Source organism: Lepidochelys olivacea (assembly GCF_965140295.1).
Source record: "Lepidochelys olivacea isolate rLepOli2 genome assembly, chromosome: 7".
NCBI classification, from domain to species: domain Eukaryota; kingdom Metazoa; phylum Chordata; order Testudines; family Cheloniidae; genus Lepidochelys; species Lepidochelys olivacea.
In genome coordinates, this window is record NC_140417.1 from 67,712,309 (window position 1) to 67,735,369 (window position 23,061).

Here is a 23,061-nt window from a genome sequence, read left to right on the forward strand (position 1 = left end):
GTCCCTGGTAGTGTGACTCCAAAGGGGCTATTTTGCCAGGGAAGTGGGGTGGGACTGCTGGGGTTTAGCCAGGCCTCCTGGGGATTACCGGGTTTGCAGGGGTGAGTCCCAAAGCCTGTTCCACAATGGAGGAGAGATGCAAATCCACAGCACCAGCAGATGTGAGGGAATCCTCGTTGAGGTTTTCTCTCACATAGCCTCCTACCACAGGTTTTTCCACAAGAGGGGATGAGATGGGCCCATTCTTGGGATTTATACCCTTCAAATACCTGGTATAGGATTACCACTTTAGCCACCCCTTAGTCTAGCAATACAGCTAACCACAATCTTATGAGCAGCCACTTAGCTAAAACTCCTTTCTAATCCAAGTTTTAAAAACAATATAGAGGTGGCAGTGGTTTACCTGAAGTTTTCAAATATTCTAAGAAAGTTCTTAAAGAGCTTTGCAAAACTGGGGTCATCGTTATCTCCTTTAATTGCCTCACAAATCAATTCACCCAGTCCTTTAATTATTTTTTTCTTCCCTTCTCTTTATTTCCTCCAGTTTATCTAAATCTTTCTGGTGGTGGCTGTCTGGAAGAAACCTGGAACTGAATTCAGATGTCTTTGGAAGTGACTCTGAAATTCAGAGGATTTATATCTATCCTCTATAGGTGTTAGATCAGTTTACTGAATAACCATTTGCTTTATTTTCCCCCTCACCACTGTAATTGGCTAAATCCAGATGGAGTGTGTGAAATACTGTGTGCTGTTGCTGCAAACTGACACAGTGGTACATGTAGGAAAACAGCTTGTATTAGCTGTTGCTGATATCTAACACAGTCTATGGAAGAAAATCAGCTGTAGGAATGATAGCTGACAAAAATGGGAAACCTCTTCTTCAGTTGGGGAGCAGAGGCCAGCCCATGAGCCCTTCCACTTCCAAATATCTCCTAGGGAATAGAGTATGCCCTGTGGCAGGCTGCCCTTTGTTGAAGTTCTCTTCTACAGTTAGGAGGTGTAGGATCCTTGGATTCTCTCCAAAAGCTTGTTTTAAGGCTGTCTTTGCTGGCCAAAAAGATGTGTTTTTACAGTGGGATAATTAAAGTGAGTTAGCTATCCCACTGTGAATTCTAGCAGAGACCAGCCTCAGTAGTTCTTACGGCGATGCAGCTATGTGATGTCAACTGTGGGTGTAGTGTTGACCTCACCTGGGTATAAAACTGAACTGAACTACCACAAAAACTACATGTGCCTTGTCTCCACTAGGTTTTTACAGCAAGATAGCTAATGTGTGTTAGTCATCTTGTTAACAAAACCACCTTTTTTGGCAGTGAAGACATAGTCTGAATGTGTGTTGGCCTTCGAAAATTAAAGGAGAACGCACTCTTTAGAGACTGGAGAGGGGGGAAATGGGTCTCCATTGTATATAATGCGCAGTAACTAACTTTTATCTTTCTGTTCTTCAATAACATTTAATCTGCAGTTCATATTTATGGAAGTAGATAAAATTTAAGGCTGGAATGGATCATTTGGCAACATCAACACAGAGTATATCTCATCCTGACCAAGACTGCAAAGACAGAACACTCACTCTAAAACCTGCTTCCATTGAGAGGCCTCTGGGGTTGCAGGGCTCACAGGTACCAGTGACAGGTACCAGTTTTCACAGTGACTGAGGCCACATCTACACTACGGTGACTATACTGGCATAGCTAGGGTACTGTAGCTATGCCAGCTTAACCCGGTTCTGTAGACACAGTTTACACCAGCAGAAGGATTTTTTCCTGTCACTAGAACACCACTTCCCCTAGTGACGGTAGCTAGGTGGACCCGGACCAAAGCATTCTTCCATACACCTAGGTGCATCTAAACTGGGATTAGGCTGACATAACTATGTTGCTCAGTGGTGTGGATTTTTCACACCCCGAGCAACATAGCTTGGTTGACCTAAATTTTAAGTTTAGACCAGGCCCAAGTTTAAAAGCTGATTGATGGGTTTGTCCTGCTAAAAGGCAGTTGAAGGAGATGGAGCAATGCTTCTTCTACACTTCTGCTGCTCATTTCATGCATTGTTTACAACATTAAAATAGTCTTTCAGATTTTAAATGCTAAAGCCATGTGTGTTTTTTCTAGTACACTGGAAAACTTGGTCTCCCTCCAAGTTAGAGACATTGGTTTAGAACTATCTGGGAAAAAACAGTATTTGTCAGGCAGTCTGTCACTTGTATTTTGTGCACTTGATAGATGCCAGAGACTAGATAGTAGGAGGCAGGGTTTATTTTGTGTCCTTTTTTTTTTTTTTTTTTTGGGTGGGGGGAAATGAAGAAGAAATTTAGGTTTTAGGAGTTTGATTCCATCTAAAGAATTTTGAAACGTGGTTTGGGATAATCCAGGGTTGCAGGATTGGGCCTCACGTTAGGAAATTATTTAGCTTCAGCCAACTTTGAAATGAGTTGAAAGGCTAGTGTAGATGAGACAGAATATGTATTTATTCATTGTAAGTTCTGTAAGGAGATGGACTTAACAAAAGATTTCTACTACTCAGAGTTAAATAACAAACAAGGCTGTAATGAAGGTGCTGTAAGCATTTCCTTACTATTAAACTAATTTACTATGCATTTTTTTTTAAAAAAACCTCCCTCACAATCTCATTCCTGTTACAAAAATATTTTTTTAAGTTAATGGTTAGTTTAAAATGATCACTGTTGCTTTTAAGTTCTAAGATGAGACACAAACTAAGCAAAAACACAACGCTTTTTAATTTCCTGTTTTATAACTTCACAAAGATTTACAATACTATATATAATGGCCAAGATTTTCAACAATAGAAGCCCAATGTTACCTTCCTAAATCTATATTTAAGTAATTAAACAAGCGATCAAATTTTCAAATGTATTGAGAAATACATTAGACAGAAATAAATAGAAAAACTAAAGGGTGTTTTCTCCCCTCAATTTGTGGGTATGTCTACACTGCAAAAAAGGTGTGTTCTTAACTCAGGTTAGCTAACTAACTTGAGTTAGCAAATTCAGGTTAAAATAGCAACAACTATATGGCACTTCAGCTTTGAACTCAGGTTAGCAAGTCAAGTTAAAGTCTACAGGAGACCTTGAGGGTTGAACTCCAGCTGTCTAACCTGACTGAGTTCAACAGGTAATTGCCATGTGTTCACTTCCATTTTAACCCAAAATAGCTAATCCAAGTTAAGAACACATCTTTTTTCGCAGTGTATGGAAGTTCTTTGTTCATTGAGAATGATAGCTATATTCTTGTCATACATAAATGATTAATGTATTAAAATGTGCTGAAAAATTAAACTAGTTGTTTGGGATCACATTTTGACCTATGATTGTAGGGGCACAATTCATGGCTTGGATCTCATTAGCTATATCAGCCTCAGTCATATGTCATCTTTACAAACTTTTAGGATTAAATTCTTCCCTTAGGTATATAAGTGTAGAAATCCCATTGATTTCAAAAGAAATTGAGTATGTACATAGGAGAGCAGCATTTGGCTTTTAATTTGTGCCAAAGTCCCATATGCTTAACACATGCTGTATACCATCCCACTGACTAGACATGCAATTATCATCATGGGCTTTTTATTGGAAAAGGGGAAGGAAAAGAAAGATAAACACAAAGAATCCCAGTCACAATTCATTGCCTCTGACATTTGCATGTTCTATTATTAAGGCCTTGCGTACAGCAGAATGATTTAGGAGAGCTGGCCACGATATGTTTCCAGTTTGCAGCGTAGACAGGATTTTAAAAATGGTTTGTAATTGGGATTTACTGATGTATGATGGAAACCTGATTAGTGCTGCCAATGCACTTCTAGTCAATACATTTTGGGTTTCTTTCTCTAAGAATAGACTCAGGGTTTGATTACGCTTCAAGGTGGAGCTGTAATTTTCATCCTGGGTAGACGTACACACACTAGCTTTGATCTAGCTAGCATGCTAAAAATAGCAGGGAAGCTGCTTTGGCGCTACACTTCTTTTTTAGTGCACAAATTTAATCCAACCCAGCTCACGCACTTCTTCCTGAGCTGGAAATTTCACTGCCAGCTCGAAGTGTACACATACCCTGAGTCTATCCTGTTGTTGTTTTTTAATGAGTTTTTTTAAAAAAGCAAAATAGTAACAAGCAGTTTTATATACACACATATAAAACAACTTTAATCTGACACTCTCCAAGCTCTTTACAAAGATAAATTACACATTGAATGATTGGTTTCAGAGTAGCAGAGGTGTTAGTCTGTATTCGCAAAAAGAAAAGGAGGACTTGTGGCACCTTAGAGACTAACACATTTATTTGAGCATAAGCTTTCGTGAGCTACAGTGGCTGAATGCATCCGATGAAGTGAGCTGTAGCTCAGGAAAGCTTATGCTCAAATAAATGTGTTAGTCTCTAAGGTGCCACAAGTACTCCTTTTTATTGATTGATTGATGGCACATCAAGGTAAAGTTGCTTGCCCAAGGTTGTGCAATGAGTGAGTCATGAAACAATCAAAAGGTAAAGGAATGAGTGGGTGATAAAACTAGTGGTGAGCTTCCTGACTGCCAGTTTCTTGCTCTAATCACTAGCCTGATTACCTGTACCTTTGGTATCCCCAATAAATGACTTCCTGGTCCTGGTATCATTTTTTTCATTTTCTAAATGCTGGCTTGCTACCTTGCTCCCCTCCTTTTTGCAGGCCCTTAACCCTTAAGGCAAGATGTTTAACGCATTGGAGACTGTCCAGATTTTAAAAGCATGGTGCTGGACACTGGAGAGTATAGTGTTGCGAAAGAGGAAAAGTTTCTGATCGCTGAGAGATAGATGCTAGAGTTAACTGCAGCCAGCTAGCACATTTTAAGCATGACTGCCCATAAAGGGCAAAATCATGTTCACTTACATGCTTTTCTAATATAATGCATTTTCCCAGTGGCTGTTACATGAATCATGGTGAGAAGGCAGGATGAGGTGAAGAAAAACAACAACATGGGCCTGGCAACAGAGGCCATTGGTGGAGTAAGATGGATGGGTAGCATGTTCCAGCAGGGGGAAAGCGTACAGTATTGCTTTTAAGAAGGGAGAAAACAACAGTGAAAATAAAAGTAGGGCTTCTGCTCTGGGGACAGGGAGGAGAGGAGACTCCAGACGATTTGTCTCCAGTCCCTGTCTGGAAAAAGCCTTGAGGCCAAGTTTACTTCTCTTCAGGGGCCTAAAGGTTTGTAATCAGGTTTGGCAGACTATGCTGTTGTCTTCCTTAGTATTTCTATCACATTATGTGAGGGTGTGGTATTTTACAGAAATCAAAGAAAGTCCTACAACACTTGCAGCCTGCTACTCTAAAGTGCTGAGGGCCCTCATGTGCCACTGAAGTAAGTCGGAGTTGAAAGTGTTGATTGATCATGTTGTAAGATCTATGACAACAGAAAATCTGTGATAAGGAGAGGGGAGATGGGGAAAAAAGATTACAATAAAGCAATGCAAATTAAGCACTTGCCCACACTGGAGATTTCAGAAGTTAGTGGCCAGATATAGTGAAGCTGTACCAGACCCACTGGCTTCTGTGGAACTGCTTGTGTGAGGGGCTTGTAGAACTGAACTGCCAATGAAACACATGCAATATAGATCAGATATATATGGGGGAAAGACCCATTTGCACACGGGGAGGATATTTTGGGGGAAAGCTTGATAGACAAAGTGTTTCTTGGGAAGGGAGGTTGGTTGGTGCCCAAGAGAGGGTTTCACTTTCAGGTTAAAGGGGTTGCATGGAAGACAACATGAAGGCAGTGCTGGATTTGACAATCCTGAGCTGCAGGTAACCCCAGTTGGAGCCCTTTTCATGGCGCTGCCCCATCCCTGCACTGAGGCGCTCTCTTGTGCTGGGGCCCTGCCCCACCTTGAGCCATCTGCTGGACTGGTGGGTGGCCACCATCCCTCCTTATTGGGAAGGCTGAACATCTCCAATCACCAGGCCATTGCTCCTCGTCTTCAGGTGGGATCGGTCCAAAAAGAGGGATGTGTATTGGGACGCCTGCTAGCAGTGCCCCAGCAGAGCCATAATTGTCCAGTGGCAGTGAGTCCTCTGCTGAGATGGTGTCAGCATCCTTTCACACCAAAGCAGTGAGTTTCAGAGTTATGACCCATAGAGATGAATGGTGTAGCCTACACCTCTCAGAGCTTTGTTTCAGGCTGTCTGAAGACTCAGGCACTGCATCGGTTCCACGCAGGTCATGTTTTCCTGCCTTTTCTTTCTTTCTTTCTTTCACCAGGAAAGCTAGATTTTTAAGAAAACTGTGCTTTGGACATCAGCACATGACTTTGGAAGCCTAGGTACTAGGCAGCAGGCAGGGAAGAGAAAAAGGCCAACTATTTTTCAAACAGAACTCTTTTAGATAGCTAATTTCAGGGCTGACCAGAGCCATGTTTCAGGGACTTACAAGCAATAGAGAGGGGGATTTTAAGGATTCAGTAAATATAACAGTTAAGGGTGAGATTTTGCCTGAATTCTGTGTGTGCTCAAATAAATGGTAAAACTCCCTCAGTGGGAGCAGAATTAGCCCAACATTGAACACATCTGAAATTTTAGGGCTGTACATTTTTGATCTGATCCTGCTCTTATTGACATGGATGTGGGGGAAGTCTGGGCAGCCTGTCTATTATCTGATGTTGGAAAATTCACTTCAGAAACAGAACTCTCCTCGGATAGAATGGCACTCTCTACTACACTAAAGGTAAAACTCATATGTGCAAGAGACAGATCTTCCGCAGGGGTTGGTCCAAGACTCTGGAATGAACTCACCAGGAACTAAGGATCATAACAAACTTCCTACCTTTCATTCCAAGAGCAAGGTGCACTTCTCCAACATGTCTTTGACCTGGCCTTCTCTGACATACATACATAACAAAAAGGTGTGTGTGGGGGGGAACTATTAAAATAAGACATTCCCCTGCCCACACTTCTCTCCCTGGAGGGAGGACAAGCGAACAAACAACATGTGTCAGATGTTAGTAAAGCTGCTTAATGTACTTCTTGAAGGCACTGAGATACTATGGTAATGAGTGCGACATAAGAACCTATATAGAATAGATTGGACCCTTTACAAACACATTATATTAGACTTATTAATTATTATGATTATTATTAGACTATATTAATACAATGCACTTGAATGTGAAATCTTTTTGGAACACTTCAGACATCCTTTGACATTTTTATTTCAGTGGCATAAGCTCTCCCTTCTATTGCTGTCTGCATTGGTGTCAAGCCCAGAATTCAAGTGGTGTTGATTAGTAAATAATGGGCTGCAAAATTTTACACCAACAAGATAATGAGGTGTTTCAGATAAGTAGGCATGAGGTGAGCCGCTCTTTTATGATGTGTAAATGTCTGAGGGCAAAGTTATCCCATTGATTTTTGAACACAACTCCCTACTCCATGCATTGGAAAGTTCTGCTTACTAACATCTGACACATGTTGTTTGTTATTTGTTCGCTTGCCCTCCCCCCAGGGAGAGAAGTGTGGGCAGTGGAATGTCTTGTTTAAGTAGGTTTTTTACATATTGTTATGTATATATGTACAACACAGAATGTGGTGCTCAGAAACATTCTGTACTCTACAACTCAGGACCCTGAGCTGCTCTGGTGGCTGATGCATAAATTAGAGCAGATGCAGAGCTTTCTCCCCTCAGTTTCCCCACAGCTGCCAATGGGCTGCTCTGCACAGTACTATGATATATTTTGGTTTCTGCCACCAACTCTCTAACTTTTTTTCATGAGTAAAGTACCCGAATGCATGGATGCTAAATAGCTAAACTGTATTCTTAAATTCATTCACCTAAATGTGGGTTATTGCTGATTATGCACTATATATATTTTATGACTTTAAAAACAGACTTTGTATTTGTGGATAATCTAAGCACTATGCCCAGATGTACAGACACTCTTTTCTCAACCTATGTATTATATAATTTTTTTAACATTAGCTTTAATAATTTTTTAAAATCTGTTCCTTGTTACCTGTTGCTGCCCCCCAGCATGTGTCTAAGCCTATGCTGCCCCTGTGCTGTAAGTATTTTCTGGGTATTTCCTGTCTGTTTTCGCCCTCTCTTAGGCCCCTTTATACCAGCAGACTGGCCTCCCTGAAATCAATGGCAAAACTACCATAGTTTTCAGTGGGACCCTGATTTAGTCCCAGATACCTAAAATCAGGGCTCATTTTAGGCCAGGTCACATTGGATCAGTGGTGACCTGTTTTGGTGGGAGGTGGTGTTTTTGCAGGGTTGGGAGGGGGACCTTTGAAACTGCCATCTTGCTTTCTGGAATCTCACTTTTTTGTTTTTTAAATAAAACCTAAATCTCTAGCCATTAGCATTGCAAAGAAAACCTTGGAAACATGGAAGTGTAAAGAGTCTGCTCAACAGAGTCTGAAACAATAGCTCTGAAAAGTGTGAACCACCCTGTTCATCTCAATGGTGTGCTAACCAAGGCCTTCTCTTGCTCTGAGTCATCATCAGTTAATGGCTAGTCACTGCACCAGTTTTGTTGCTAAACCCAACTGTAGACAAGGAATCCCCTCCCCTGACTATGCTTCCTTTCCCTTCTCTCCCCTCTTCCAGAGCAGCAGATATGTAAGCCTGGTCTATACTAATAAATTAGGTTAGCATGACTACGTCACTCAGGGTGTGAAAAATCCACACCCCTGAGCAGCGTAGTTAAGCCGACCTAAAAGTCCCCGTATAGACCAGACTAGCTATGCTAAGATCACATTGTCAAGCTTTTCTTGGCAGCTATGAGAGCTAGAAACATAACTTAAAAATGAAAGTTCCTATTCAGACATGCTCACATGACTGGAAGCTGACGCTCTATGCACATGCTTGTTGTGCCTATGCCTTAATCCAGACCTGCCCCGGGCATATCTAAACCCCAGTAAAGAGGAGCCAAAGCAAGAACACAGATGGTCATATTTTAAACATCTGCACAAGATTTCATGAGTACAGTCTCACATGGGGAGAATGTGGCTTGTGGGCTAAGTTTGGGAGATTATTGCTGTGTGTCCACCCTCCCCACAATCTGAGCCCTACCTAAAATGTATTTATTTATCATTTGAATGGAAAGGAAAGTCTTCCACATAGTTCAGAGGGTTGGTGGTTGAAGATGGCTAGCATGAAGAAGATCACATGGAATTGTTGTGTGCCATAACCGCCCAAGTTACGGAAGTGATAGGGTAAAAGAAAGCAAACATAACAAAACAAAAATCACGCAGGACAGGGATGAGGGTAGGGAGGGGATTGTGGAGGGATTGGTCCATTCCATTAGTGCAGAATTGTTGTCTACACAAAACCCAGAAGTGTTTTTTCTATGCTATCATATATGTAGATTTTATTGGATAGTGCATTTGCCTTCTTTTCTCAACTACTGTGGTATTGCTGTGTGTTTAAGTTGTTGTGTTGTGACCCAGCGGTGGGTGATGTGAGCTCTGTGTATAGAGTATAAGGACTATAGGCTTTGGCCCTTAATGTGACTGAAGTATTCATGTTCCACTGTTTGTTTTTTATTTTAATACATGTTTGGTAGGACCACTGGCATTTTAACTAACTAATTTCCTTCATGTCAATGATAAAACTCCCCTGATGGAAACAGAACTGAACTAACAATTCTAAACAGTTAAAATTTATTTATTTTGTTTAAAAAGAGAAGCAGAAAAAACAAGTAATAATATCATAAAAGCATTAAAATCTGGGTTTGTTTTTGTTCTAAACTGGAATAAATCCACAGCCAGGAAGCCCATCATCATAATTAGAGCTCTACTAATGTTTAAGGTAGACCTGGATTTGCAGAAACAAACAATGCCTGTTCTGTTGGAGAAGGAAACCTGCTTTGCTCACCTGGAAGCAAGGAGAAACTACAAGGCCTTCTTTCCTCTGCCCCTCCTCCCTGCCCCCATAAAATGTTACATAAGAGGGGGAAATTGTACCCTTGAACGTTTGAAAACCCTGTTTTCCAGTTGCCAGCACCGGCTTTATATATGAGAGTTTGAAGGCCTCCCTCAGAGACACTTTGGCTACTACTCAGGGGACAAGAGCTAATTGTGTGTATTTTGGTGATTTGATTACAATAGAGGTGTGGGACACCTTTCTGAGTCAGACTTTAAGAAAAAAAAAAAAAAAGGCAGCCCAACACAACACAAACCTACAGCTCAGTTTTCTTTTTAAATTGGGAACAAAATAGGACATGATGAAAGCACTTTGTCCCCATTGGATGCAGCAGAGGCAGGGGGAGGGTTGCTAACTGCTGGGGTAAAGGGGACTATAAAAGGATCCACTTTTACTCAAAGGAGGAGCCTGCAGCTAAGTTAAAACGGGTGGGGCCTTATCCAGTCTCCTGGAGTGAAGATTTAAAAACAAAGCTGACAAATTTTGCAAATTACCAAACTCCTAGCTCAAAGATGGAACCTGCCAAAGTGAAAAACAGCGTTACAGGTAATTATTATGATATTCAGAAATTTCCCCAAAGTTTGATTAAAATTAAATGGTGGTCCAAGTATGGATGCTATTGGTTTGCAGCTGTGTGGATCCTGTCTAATATTAACTTCAAACGCTTTATTTCTATAACGAAGTAAGTTCTTTTAAAACTTACGAGTGAAACTTACAAGAGGTCCCATCCAGATCTCCTTCTTAAGCCCTTCCGACAAACCTTACTTGAAATTAGTTTTGGCTGTGTCAAGATTGTAAAATCAGTTGCTTTTTGCTACCTCCAGAGGTGGATCAAATCGAGACCCGTGTGGCGTATTGGGGCCAATACCATTGGTTTTTCCTCTTCTTGTTTTACCAGAGGAAAAAGTTCAATGGTTCTTTACAGCCGCTTTTGTGCTTCGTGAAAGGTTTTAATACTTTATTTCTCAAATATCTTGTCTTACCTATTTTTTAAATGCAGAACAAGTCACGCAATGCCCCATTATTTCCAATACGCCGAAAGAAGGAGGCAGGAGGAAACGGACCACGTTTAGCAAAGCCCAGCTGGACCTCTTGGTTAAAACGTTTGAAAGGGATCCCTACCCTGGCATCACCGTGCGGGAGAGGCTATCCAGTCTGACGGAGATACCCGAGTCTAGGATTCAGGTAAGAGCTTAAGGGGAACCATGTGCTTTGGTCTTTTTTGTTTTACAACGTCTGTTCAACACCCTGTTTGCCTGGTTAAGGAGGCTTTTCGGATTACTGCTATCCTGCCACTCTGTAAACAAACCACCCTAGAGCTAATTCTTGGGTGTCCCTTGACTGCTTCTGCCCCAAGGACGGGCCCTGGCACTATTCCGGGGAGGTTCACAACAAGCAAGGCCCCGATAAGCGGCGGAGCTCGGAGCAAAAATCCTGCCCTCGAACGACTAAGGCTATCCCGTCGGTCTATAGTAGGGTTCTCCTGCCACAGGGCGTACGGATCCCGGAGTGCCGGCTTGTTGTGAACGGCACTGCAACAGTGACCTGACATGGCTCTTTCTTGTAACGACGGGACCCGAATCCCGCTGTACCGGCTTCAACGAAACTGGTATTGGAGGCGGGGTGGGTTGGGGTAGGGGGTTTTAAAGACTGGGACGTGTTTTCCCATGGGGAATACCTGGAATATACGTTTCCCCCTTTTGCTGGCTTAGCGTTTAGAGAGAGGCGCCCCGCGAAATGGTGCTTTGCCCTCTCCTTGCTTCCCCTTTCTTTGGTGACTGGTCAGGGACTAGAGCTCTTCAGCAGGCCGGTAGCAACCACAAACGCCCTCCGTTGCGCCGTGTAAAGGGATATTGGGGGATCTGGATCGAGAAGTGTCTCCAGCAGGAGCAACGCGCTGCTGCCCTCCCACATGAGCTGGGAGGCTTGAGCGGTCTGGAGAGTCTCCCTTCTCCTGTCCCGTTTCGTTTTGGCTCCTCTGCTGAGTTAAAGGCTTTGTTGCACTCTCGGGGCCAGATCCTGCAACTAGATGTTGGCGGAATTCGGAGATCTGTTCCCTTCCCCGCGATTGTAACCGCTGTGGGGCCCCAATCTGGCTTGATCTCCCGGGGAGTTGAAACCTGAAAGAGGGCACGGGGCTCCAACGTGGCCTTGCCTGAAATTGTTACAATCTGCGGAGAAAAAATAACTGATGTCCAGATTACAGTATTTATTTGCGGGATGGGAAATGCCTGCCACCACTCACTGGAAATGTTTGTTTGTTTTGTTTATGTTTAAAAAAAACTACTGTAGGGCCTTCAAAACCAGCTGTTGTACACAACCCCAAGCAGCCTTTTGCTTGCAAACCTTATTCCCATAGCTGTGGGGCCATCAGAGGTGCAGTAAAATTAATAATAAAGCTTTGATTTAGAGTCCTGTGTGCAGTCACTATTCAAACTGAGCCCTCACTCAGGCAAATAATTCCACAGACGTCCATTAGACCGGTGGTTCTCAACCAGGGGTACACAAAGATCTTCCGGGGGGTTCATCAACTCAGCTAGGTATTTGCCTAGTTTCACAACAGGCTATGTAAAAAAGCACCAGCGAAGTCAGTACAAACTAACACTTCATACAGACAATGACTTGTTTATACTTCTCTATAAACTATATTTTGACATGTAAGTACAATATTCCAATTTATTTTATAATTGTATGGTAAAAAGAGAAAGTAAGCAATTTTACAGTTCTAGTGTGCTGTGACTTTTTTTGTAAGCAAGTAGTTTTTAACTGAGGTGAAACTTGAGGGACACAAGACAAATCAGACTCCTGAAAGGGGTACAGTAGTCTGGAAAGGTTGAGGACTACTGGGGAGAGCAAGCCCTGGCCAACATAAGGGGGAGCACAATCTAGCCCTTACTGGGGAGCTATAACTTGAATCTGTATTGTAAATAAATTAAAACAAAAACCCTCCAAGCTTAGCTCCTCACAAGGACAGGGGAAATTGATCTCTGCTACTCCCATTGAGGGCAGAAGGGTTCAATTGAATCATGGGTGGGGCCCATTATTTGCCAAGTAACAGGGCCAAACCCCTATTTTCCAACTGGGTGGAAAAGGGAAACTAAGGAACTGGAAAATGGGGGGGCGAGGGCCAAACTGGGGCCAGATTCTGCACTCTTGCATGCTGAACTGCACTGAAGCAGTACATTGACTCCAGACTTACACTGGTGTAACTGAGGAGAATTTGACCTTGTAGATTTGTGTGGTAGGGGGCTTACATCAATAAATTCACCTGCAAAGGCCCCTCTCACAGGAATGATCATGGCTTCTTACTTTCTGTTAATTTCCTTCCAGGTTTGGTTTCAAAACAGAAGAGCCAGGCAGCTGAACCAAAAGAAGAGTGAAGCCCCCACCTTTCCCAAACCTGATTATGGCAACAAGAGGCTGACACACTTCACTGTCAATCTTCCAGACAGGCCAAGAATGACACAGACTCTTGCATCTGGTCAGAGTCTACTCAATCTACAGCCATGTCTGCCAGGAGGGAATCAAAATGTTCCTAGTCAGCCCATGCAGTATTCAGAGCAACAACTTCCTAGGTTAGATGGTCATTTCAAGAGCTTGGACAGCACTTTTAGAACAGGAACCCAAATCCAGACCCCATCAACTCATTTAAACTCATCTTATGTGTCAAGAGAAAACCAGTTCAGTTTAGGAGCCACGGGGAGTCCTTCCCAGATTCAACACCCTGTGCAGCCACTACAGCAACATCCATACTATCAGATATCTTTACCTGAAAACTACTACTCAGATACAAATCTCTTCCAGGCTGCTGCCCCCCTAGTTTTAGGGGGGCAGCAGTGCAGTCAAGGTCCTCAATATACAGCAGCCAAAGAGAATGTATACAGGATGCCTGTCACTATCAACTACTTAAACTCTAGCCAAGGAGTGATCAATGAGGAGTGTTCATCTGTCAAGGCAAGCACTTCTCATCTTGGTAAGAGTCCAGTTTTAGGTCATGATGGAGGAGACCCACAAGGAAAAATGGAGCCTGTGCAGGCTGAGTGGAACATTGATTCACCTGTTTCTTCTAGCATTACTCTTCCCCCTTCAACATTTGCAAACTGTCAGGTAACATCTCAGAGGATGTTGACTCCTCTGGTTCCTTTGTTTGGGCAACAACTGAAAGATATGATAGATGAATTTGATCCCTGTTGGTCATACATGAGAAATGAAGTCTTAGGTACTGGTCTAGATTTGTTATTTGAAAGTGAACAAAACGTAGAGCCAAGTGGTGGTAGAAGTTACCTCTTCACCACTGGTGAACAGCGTTCAAGCTGCCACTTAGGTCATACCTGAAAATGAGCTTGGTGGGTATGTTCATGCCTTATAAATTTGCATGATTGTCAGGGTGAAAGAGGGAAGAGGCTGAGGAGTGTTGCTGGCCAGTGTGTTTTGGGTTTGTTATGAGAGCTGTGTGTGAGTCAGTAAGGGGTGGGGGGGAAGGCAGGCGTGTAGAAGTTGGAAGGTGGCTGCTAGAAATGAGTGGGAAAACTTCATCACCGAGTGTTTTCTTGCTTGCAGTGATCTTGTATTAGTTTATAATTAGCTACCAGATAACTTTACTGGTCAGGGACAGTTCACTGAGTATTTATTTATTTAGTCTCTGGTAGTCAAACTGTTGGTTAGCTTTGACTGGAGGTATGGGAAAGATTTTAGGGGATTATGTCTGTTTCCTCATGGGAAGAATGTGCTACATATCTGGTGTGACTACCCCTGTTTAAAATTCACTTTCTATACAGTATACTCCATTTCTTTCACTGACAGCTAACACAAGAGGTACAAACACACAAAAAAGCAAATAGCGTGTATTTTTGTTTTTAAATGAAAACTTCAGTGGAAATTTCAGGGAGGTGGGGTGGTATTTTTCCTACTTGATATGTGCCTTTAGTTAAAGTCGCTAGTATCCCCTCTTTCAGAAGTATTTAATATAATTTTTTTAAGTGAACAAAATGCATAGTCCTTAAAAGGCAATGTTTTTGTGCAAATTGGTGGTATTCGAATTGAGTGAATTCTGCTATAAGAAAGGGTTTTTCAAAACCTTATATTCTTTACCATTTCTTTCTCATAGTCCTATTCCTCTAAGAAAAAAAAAATTAAGAATATCCTGATTAATATCCTGATTAAGTGGGCTGTAACAGGACTTGAAGGAAAGCATCCTTTTGAGCTGCACTCTGAATACTATATTGTAGAGCTTGATCCTGAAGAGACTGAGACCCAGCTCCTCAAAGGTTTTAGGTGCTTAATTCCCATTGATCTTGGACATCAATGAGTGTTAAGTACCAAAAGACCTTTAAGAAACTGTGCCTAGAGCTCAAAATGCCTAGAGGCTACTGAATGGGCATCCCCATTTTTGCATGAGGTTTGACTGAAGTCAGTGAACTCAGTGGGGTTCTGACCAAGCTCCAGCAGTTGCGAGAGTTTGGCCAGGATGTCTTTATTATGTCTCTTTCATCAATGTTTGTATAATGCTCAAAAAATGGCTGTAGATTCTTTTTAAATGTGGGCTTAAAACTTTAAGATGTTAATTTTTTTAAATCAATTTCATTGCTCATTTTATAAAATAAGACAAATATAAGCTAAGTTTCTTTTTTTTTACATTGATGTAGCTACAGAGAGGTAGTCCAGTGGCTTGCATATGGATTGAGAATTAACAAATCCAGAGTTGTAGTCCTGGCTTTTACGATGATTCCATCTGTGGCCTTGGACAAATCACTTAGCCTCTCTGCCTTCATCATCCCTATATTTAAAATATAAATAATACTTAACTACCTCATCGTGGTGTTACAAAGAACAATAGGCTAATATCTGTAAAGCGTTTTGCACACAAGGCACCATGTCAGTGCTAAGTATTGTATTTATTATCAAATGATTTGTACTGATTTTTATGATTGAATTGCCTCAGTAAACTTTTGTTTCTAAAATGTATTCAGTAATGCGTATTTATTGTTTCTACTTTAATCTCTTGATTTTTCTGGGGGAAAAACCTCTCTCAAGCATCTTCTAAAAAATTTGCTGGATTGGGACATGAGTTCTGATGTGACAGTGTTAAAACCACTTTCAGTCCTACTGGTTGCAATAGACTACTCACACTTAAAGTACATGATGAAAGGTTAATTGGGGTCTAAAGGCTAAACTTTTATTCCCCTACTTATTTAAGTAGCCTGGTGTGGCAACAGATGGTTTCTGTCAGGCTCCAAGTGGCCGGGGGGTGAGACTCTCAAATCTGGCTGCTGAACAGATTGAGAGCCACTCTGTAGCTCTTATAGTAGTCCTGAGACTGCATTGCCCTTTCTGCTCTGAAGGACAGTGTTAATGAATTCATGTAGCACTACAGGTGAGCTCTTGAAATCACAGCTCCTTTGAAGTCAATGGGTTTTTTGCCATTGACTTCAACAGGGCCAGGATATCACACCTGTGCTTTCTGTATGGCTTCCCCAAACTGGCCTGTACTGTAGAGCTTCAGTGGTTCAGCCCCTGCTTATTCTAGAGCAGTGGGCAGTCGTTGCTAATAAAAACCACTCGGGAGATCTTTGCCATGACTTTCAGAAGCGCTGAGCACCCAGAACTCCAGTTGACGTTGGAGCAGGTGTGGGGTCTTTTGGCCTTTCTGAAGATTGGGCCAGTCTTCATTTTAAAAGTGGCTCGGAGGAGGAATGTGTTATCTTAAAGACACTTCTATGCAGCAGTGTGAATGACAAGATTTAAATCTCAGATGCAGAAATTTTCAGTTTTCAATTAAACAAATGTCAAGTGGAAACTGTACTTTTAAGAACAGAAGTATCTTTTTTTCTTTTTAAAAAAATTATGTTCCAATGGAACATAATTATAAGTGTAAATTTAGAGAGACAAGATAGATGGGGTAATATATTTTATTAGACCAGCTTATGTGTTGTGACTCTCCCAACAGTGCTACAATACTGCAGATAAGAGTAATTGTCAGGAGCCGTGCCCCTTCCATTTGTATTTGTTACGGATGTTAAGTGGGGCAAGTATTACTGAATCTGATCCTATGTCCCCAATAATTTTGTAACACCTTCTAGATGGCTACTAACTTTGGCCCTTGGGACCTGCTCCATGCGGGTTAGAGAGACTGGGGCTGCATCCCCTTACAGCCACCTTAGTTAATAGAATCAGGAGTGGAAGGGACCTCAAGAGGTCATCTAGTCCAGTCCCCTTCACTCATAGCAGGACTAAGTATTATCTAGACCATCCCTGACAGGTGTTTAGAGATTTTTTTAAGAGCAGGTTATCCAATGATGGAGATTCCACAACCTCCCTAGGCAATTTTATTCCAGTGCTTAACCACCCTGACAGGAAGTTTTTTCCTAATGTCCAATCTAAACCTTCCTTGCTGCTTGTCTTCTCAGAGGTTAAGAAGAACATTTCTCGCCCCTCCCCTGTAACAGTTTTCAAGTACATAAAAGGTTATCATGTCCCCTCTCAGTCTTCTCTTTTCCGGACTAAACAAACCCAATTTTTTTTCCATCTTCTTTCATAGGTCACATTTTCTAGACATTTCAAATAATTTTCAAAAACAAAAATGATTAAAGAAAACAAAACAGCATCCACCACTACACTTTGAATTTTTTTAATTTGAGAGAAGTAGCACATTACTGCAGGTGGTGTTTTTCAAAACACATCAGATTAATTACAGCTGCTGGCAAGGGTTCCTGTGGCTGAGTTCCCGTTAATTTGAGAGTTTTTGGCTTAGTAAGGACTTCAGGAGTGGAACCTTACAGTCTGACCACTCTTCTCTGCTGTGGCCAAGGAGGGGCTACTGTGGAAAAGGGGGGCAAGACTGGGGAATCATGCAGAAGATCTGCACTCTGCATGCACTACGTGTGAAGGCTTGCTGTATCCCAGCAAGCAGGGATTTTAGGGGAATGGATAGCAAGTAGCAAAACCTTAATTTTCTAGGGTAAACTAGGCCTAAATCAGCTTAACTACATTGCTCTAGGGTGTGAAAACTCCACATGCCTGAGTAGCTATAGTCAAGCCGGCCTAACCCCTGGTGTAGACAGTGGTAAACTGACAGGGGAATTCTTCCCTTGACTTAACTACCGCCTCTCAGGGAGATGAATTACCTGTGCCCACAGGAGATGCCCTTCCCATTATTGTAGGTTGTCTAGAGTGAAGTATGGCAGTGATGAAGCTGTGTTGCTGTAGCATTTTTAGTGTAGACCTACACTAGCTAAGGGTATATTCAATTAGACAAATCCAAAAACCACTGTCTGCAGAGAAAAGAATTGCACCAATGGTGTGGGCTACTACAGCCTCAGGCCTTCAAAGTTGCAGTTGTGCCTGCAAAAGGTTCTGTAGCTTGGGGGGCCTGAATCTTTCCCTCCATGAGTAGTACCAGCATGTCGCTCTGTCATACACTGGCTCTACACAAGTTCCAGAAGTCTTTCCATTGACAGGCTTTTCATCAGCCTTCAAAAACTAATGGCATCTCTACTTCTGAGAGACTTTAGCTGAATGTTACACCACCGAGTGTCAAGAGAATCAATTTCAAGAGACGTTCTTTTGAGAATCTCATCCTAATAATATTTTTTTTTCCCAAGGGGGAGAGGCTGATGAAATCATCCCCTCTCCTTGCATGGACTGAGGGTATGAAAAGCGCAAAAAGTACCAGCTAAAGATGGCCACTGACTGAGTAGGAGGTTGGTGGATAGCCTAAGCAGCATTGTGTACCTCTCAATGTGCACCAGCCCTGCTCTATAAGGAGAAGGTGTAGTTGCGGGGGTGGGGGAAGGGAAGTACTGCATATGGTATTTTCTCCTGTGCTACAAAAGAGCACATAGGCTAACAGTGAGTCTGTGTAACAGTACACAGGGCCCCCTGTCTCCTGTGGGAGCTGGTTATTTACCTTGTGACCTTCCAGCTGCCTCTACCCCTCAGACAGGTGCAGAGCCTGCAGAACTGCTCCACGGGCAATGTGAGGTAGCTACACTAAATTTTTTTTTTTCTCTTGGAGGAGCACAGGCTGTTCCCATTTAGTATCCCTTTGTGACTGCTGCAGGGCTTGTGCTCTGTGTATATGAGGAATTGCTTTCTTCTCATTGATCAGTCCTGTAGTTTAAATATGAAAGCAGAGTCTATTATGGTTACTTCTCACAAGCATGCAGTATCTCAAGGCCACATAGAATACATGTTTTTCTACACACAAAGAATTTAGTAGCAAATATCCATGGCACACTGCAGTGCTCTATCCAAATGAGCTGGTAATCAGGTGTGAATTATTTGTCCTCACCCTTTGTTGCAAATTGCATTTATCTTAAACTGTCAGTCTAGCATGAATTTCACAGTAAGGAAATCTGCCTGGACTTGTTAAATACAAACACTCTCCTTTATAATGTCACTTTAAAGACTTTCCACAATCTCTTTTTAGAAGACTTTATTGAATTACATTTACTGCTTGCAGAAGTTGCAGAACTCAGAGCTTTGGAGACCAAAGTCTTCTGGTTATTATTCACAGAGCAGGAATAGCATAGGCAATGACATTACAAGCTTCCCCCAGGTTTGTATACCCCAAGTGCCAGAGCTCTGCTCTTCAGGGAGTAGTTCAAGATAAGAATGGATAGATTCTGAGACTGCCAAGAAAGAGGCCAGTTAATGCCATTTGTGGTGGTGGTTTTGGTACAGTGAATGTCTTGTCAGCTGGAAGCTTGATTGAGACTGACTCACTTCACATAGAGAGATGGGTAATATCTTTTATTGGACCAACTTCTATTAATGAGAGAGACAAACTTTTGAGCCACACAGAGCTCTTCTTCAGTTCACATAGGTCTTTTCACATAGGTCATGGAAAAAGAATTAGATGGTAACAAAAGCTTTATTCACTTACTAACTTGGCATGGATTCAAACTGGTAAATTAAAGGTAAAGATTCTGTAACCCGCTGTCAAGTCTCTGAGCCATTCAGTCCTTCATTTTCTACCTTTAACATACATTCTTATCTTCTCAGAAATGTCACTGAGCACAATGAAACCAACTGGAAGCTTGAGGACCCTTATCCCATGCAATCTCTATCACAAGCCGCCCCGCTAATCTTTGGCAGCAGGACTAGAGAGAGAGGAACACAACCAACCCTTTGCTCACTTCTTCTGTTAGCAGCATCACAGCGAAAAGAAATTAATGGCCTAAACCCCTTTTTAGCAGCTCTGCTTCCTGTATTGTTTGGCATAAGGCTGTTCCTGCATTTTCTTGTTGCAAATTACTTCAAAGAACAGCTGTCTCCATTTAATAAATCAGGGCCCAACCCTGCACCCTTTACTCTTGCAAATTCCTTATTAAAATTTATAGAAAATTTGCCTAAGTATGGAGTGAAGGTTCAGATCTCTGCTAAACAACTATGTCTTACTACTCCGAAGATATTTGAAATCAGATTCCACATCTTGCTATCATGTATTTAAGATATGTTGGATTTTGCCCCTATATGACGCATAGTTATTTCAGTGTATGGTTTTAAAAAACTCCTGCTCGTTTTCATTAATAAAAAAGATTTTCTATACTCCTTGGAAATGTAAACAATATATAGTTATGTTCATAGCAAGGATTATTAAAAAAAATAGGGGGGAGGGAATCAGGCAGATCTTTTATATTTATTTGCAGAAACACAGACGATTCCTCAGGGGTTGACTCAAGTAAACACAAATGTCTGCACGGTCTAGATATAAATGGGCAGCTTCCAATTATTATTTCATTTATTTGTATTTCACTAGTATCTAGTGGCCCAAACTGAGATTAGGAACCCATTGTGCTGGGTGCTGTATCTGAAGAGTTTACAGGCAAGTCCTTGATTCCACAAACAAGCATGTACTTAATTTTATTCCCATTGATTTCAATAGGACTACTCAGAACTGTAAAAATTAAGCATGTGTGCAAATGTCTGCCAGAGTGGGGCCTAAATAGACAGGACAAACAAAAGGTGGGAAGGGAAGTACTGGACCTATCAGATAAATAGTATGTAGCTGGAGAGAAATGGGGCTTTACACTTTTCCTATTCTACTATAATAGAAAATGTGGCACTTCACTATGTAATTAAAATGGTGCTATAATCAGACTACAGAGAAACACCACTATCCTATGCCATACTTTTTCTATGAGTTTTCCCTGCTCGTCCTGTAGATTCAATACAGAAGAAAGCTGGGTTCAATGGTGCTTCAAGTATCATTAACAACATTGTCAACTAAACTAATTGCACAACCTTCACACTGACACCAAAATGACAGCTTTATCACCAAATCTGAAGCTGAGTTTGCAGGACTTTTAGCTAGAAAAAAACCTTTTGACTTTTGGCAAGGAACTCTGATACAGATTTACTGAGAGAATAAATATGGAAAATCATACCATTTTTACAGAATCACTTTTCTGCCTGGTGTGTATTATTTTTAAAGGCTACTGTGAAAGTAATAAACATTCCCTCAGGAAATCTTCAGCCCATGTTTAAATGAAAATACTTTTTGTTTACAGGTCCCTTAATTTAAGTCTCATTCCTGAAGGCTTTAAACACCTGCTTACCCTTCCCTCTCCCCCAGCCCCGTCAATAGCCCTGATTATCGCAGTGGGACCATTCACATTGCATAAAGTTAAGCAGGTGCATAATTATGTGCCTTAACTGTTGAATCTCAGAGCACAACATGAACAAGATGTGCCACGTGCCCTTTTTACGAGTCCACTTACAAGTCACGATTCGTCTGAAAATTTCCAGCGACCGTGTTGTTACAATGTTAGCCCTGCTACAACAGGCAGGGGTGCTAAAAAGGAAGGAAACTAGAAAACCCCACCACCAAGTCTGTGTTTCGCCGGTGTGTTAACTTTGGGCGCGCTCAGCTCCCCAGCCGAGGCGGTTTCACCTCTGGTGTGTGGGAGCCTCGCACACAGCGGCGAGGGAGCCGAGGAGGCAGACTGTCGGCAGGACGAGGCAGACCCGCCGTCGCTGTCGGGGGCGGGGGGGTATCAGGGCCCGCAGCCCAAACGTCCTCGCTGTGGCTGCGGGCGGCGCTGACGGACCCCCCGGCGGGGACGGGCCGGCGCCGGGTCCTGGCGTGACCAGCCGGCGGCCGGAGGCGGAGCCAGGGAGCCGATGGGGAAACACCCAGCACCGGGGCGCTGCCGTCCAGGGGCGCTGTCCCGGGGCAAGGGTCCTGGGTCCCAAGCGGGTTTTGGGGGGAGGCTGCTGGGCGCCCGCCCGCCCGCCTCCCGGGTTATCCAATAGGTGCTCCCAGCGCAGACAATGGCAACCCCCCCGCGGCCAGAAGGAGGGGAGCGGGTCAGCTCCTCGCCTAGCTCTGCCAGGGGGCGCCACGCTCCGCGCCCGGCCTGGTGTCCCAGCAATACCCGCCCCCCGCCCGGCCAGCCGCTGTTTCCGGGCGGGAGCAGTTGGGTGGGACGCACTTCCGGCCGCGGCGCCCATGCGGCGTTGCTGGAGGCAGCGGAGCGGCGGGATCTCCGCGCGGGGGGGAGGCCGGGCTGTGAGTCTCCCTTCTCCGGCGGGTGGGTCGCTGGGGTGTCCGAGGCCGGATCCTGCTCCCAGGGCAATCCGTGGCTCACCTCTCCCGGCCGGCTGTGGGGGCGGGGAGGCTGAGGACATGGGCCTCCCCGTGGGCGGGGATTTTGGGCTGCCCCCAACCCCACATCCCCCCCCCCCCAGCTCATTTTTTCCTATGCGTGGAGAAGCCTGCCTCAGACTGTGCGGGGGAGCGGCGGAGTGAGCTCTTGGTCGCGTGGCGATACCCCCAGGGCGCTGGGAGCGGGGCCGCTGTCGTGAGCCTCAGGCGCCAGCTCCTCCGCCGACCGCCCTGGCCACTCCGACCCCATCCTTCGCCAAGCTCCCCGGCCCGGGGCGGAGCCACTGGGGCTCTCTGACAGCCGCCGCGCCGGTTTCTGCGGGGGTCTCCCAGGCAGCCCCGCTCCTGCGGCGAGCTCCGTGAAACTTTGTGCCCACGTGGGGCTCTGTTGGGACTCCCCCCTGGCAGAGAGGCACAGGGCTTGTGTCCGAGGCCACCCCAGTAGACTCGGGCCCCTGCAGATCCCGTTGTGGAATTGGGGCCTAAATGTTAAACATGCATTTTATCAGTGACTATCACAATACTAAGTGTAAGATTTGCAGCTGT

The 23,061-nt window shown here is 43.4% G+C and overlaps 2 protein-coding genes across 4 annotated transcripts in view; both read left to right on the forward strand.

Annotated features, from left to right (window-relative positions):
- Positions 1-10,420: 10,420 nt before the first annotated feature.
- LOC311523236 (uncharacterized protein) lies at positions 10,421-14,892 on the forward strand (the record flags this gene model as incomplete). Its single annotated transcript, XM_084633010.1, has 3 exons — positions 10,421-10,454; positions 10,909-11,093; positions 13,239-14,892. The coding sequence occupies 3 exons, from the start codon at positions 10,421-10,423 to the stop codon at positions 14,241-14,243; spliced, it is 1,224 nt and encodes a 407-aa protein (XP_084489136.1). The 3' UTR covers positions 14,244-14,892.
- Positions 14,893-22,272: 7,380 nt separating this feature from the next.
- BMS1 (BMS1 ribosome biogenesis factor) overlaps positions 22,273-23,061 on the forward strand; it is a 39,557-nt gene continuing 38,768 nt past the window's right edge. The window contains exon 1 of one of the 3 annotated variants that reach the window (XM_084635585.1): positions 22,273-22,441. The gene's annotated coding sequence lies outside the window, so the exon portion shown is untranslated. The remainder of the gene's footprint in view (positions 22,442-23,061) is intronic. The other 2 variants (XM_084635587.1, XM_084635586.1) reach the window with 2 other exon arrangements.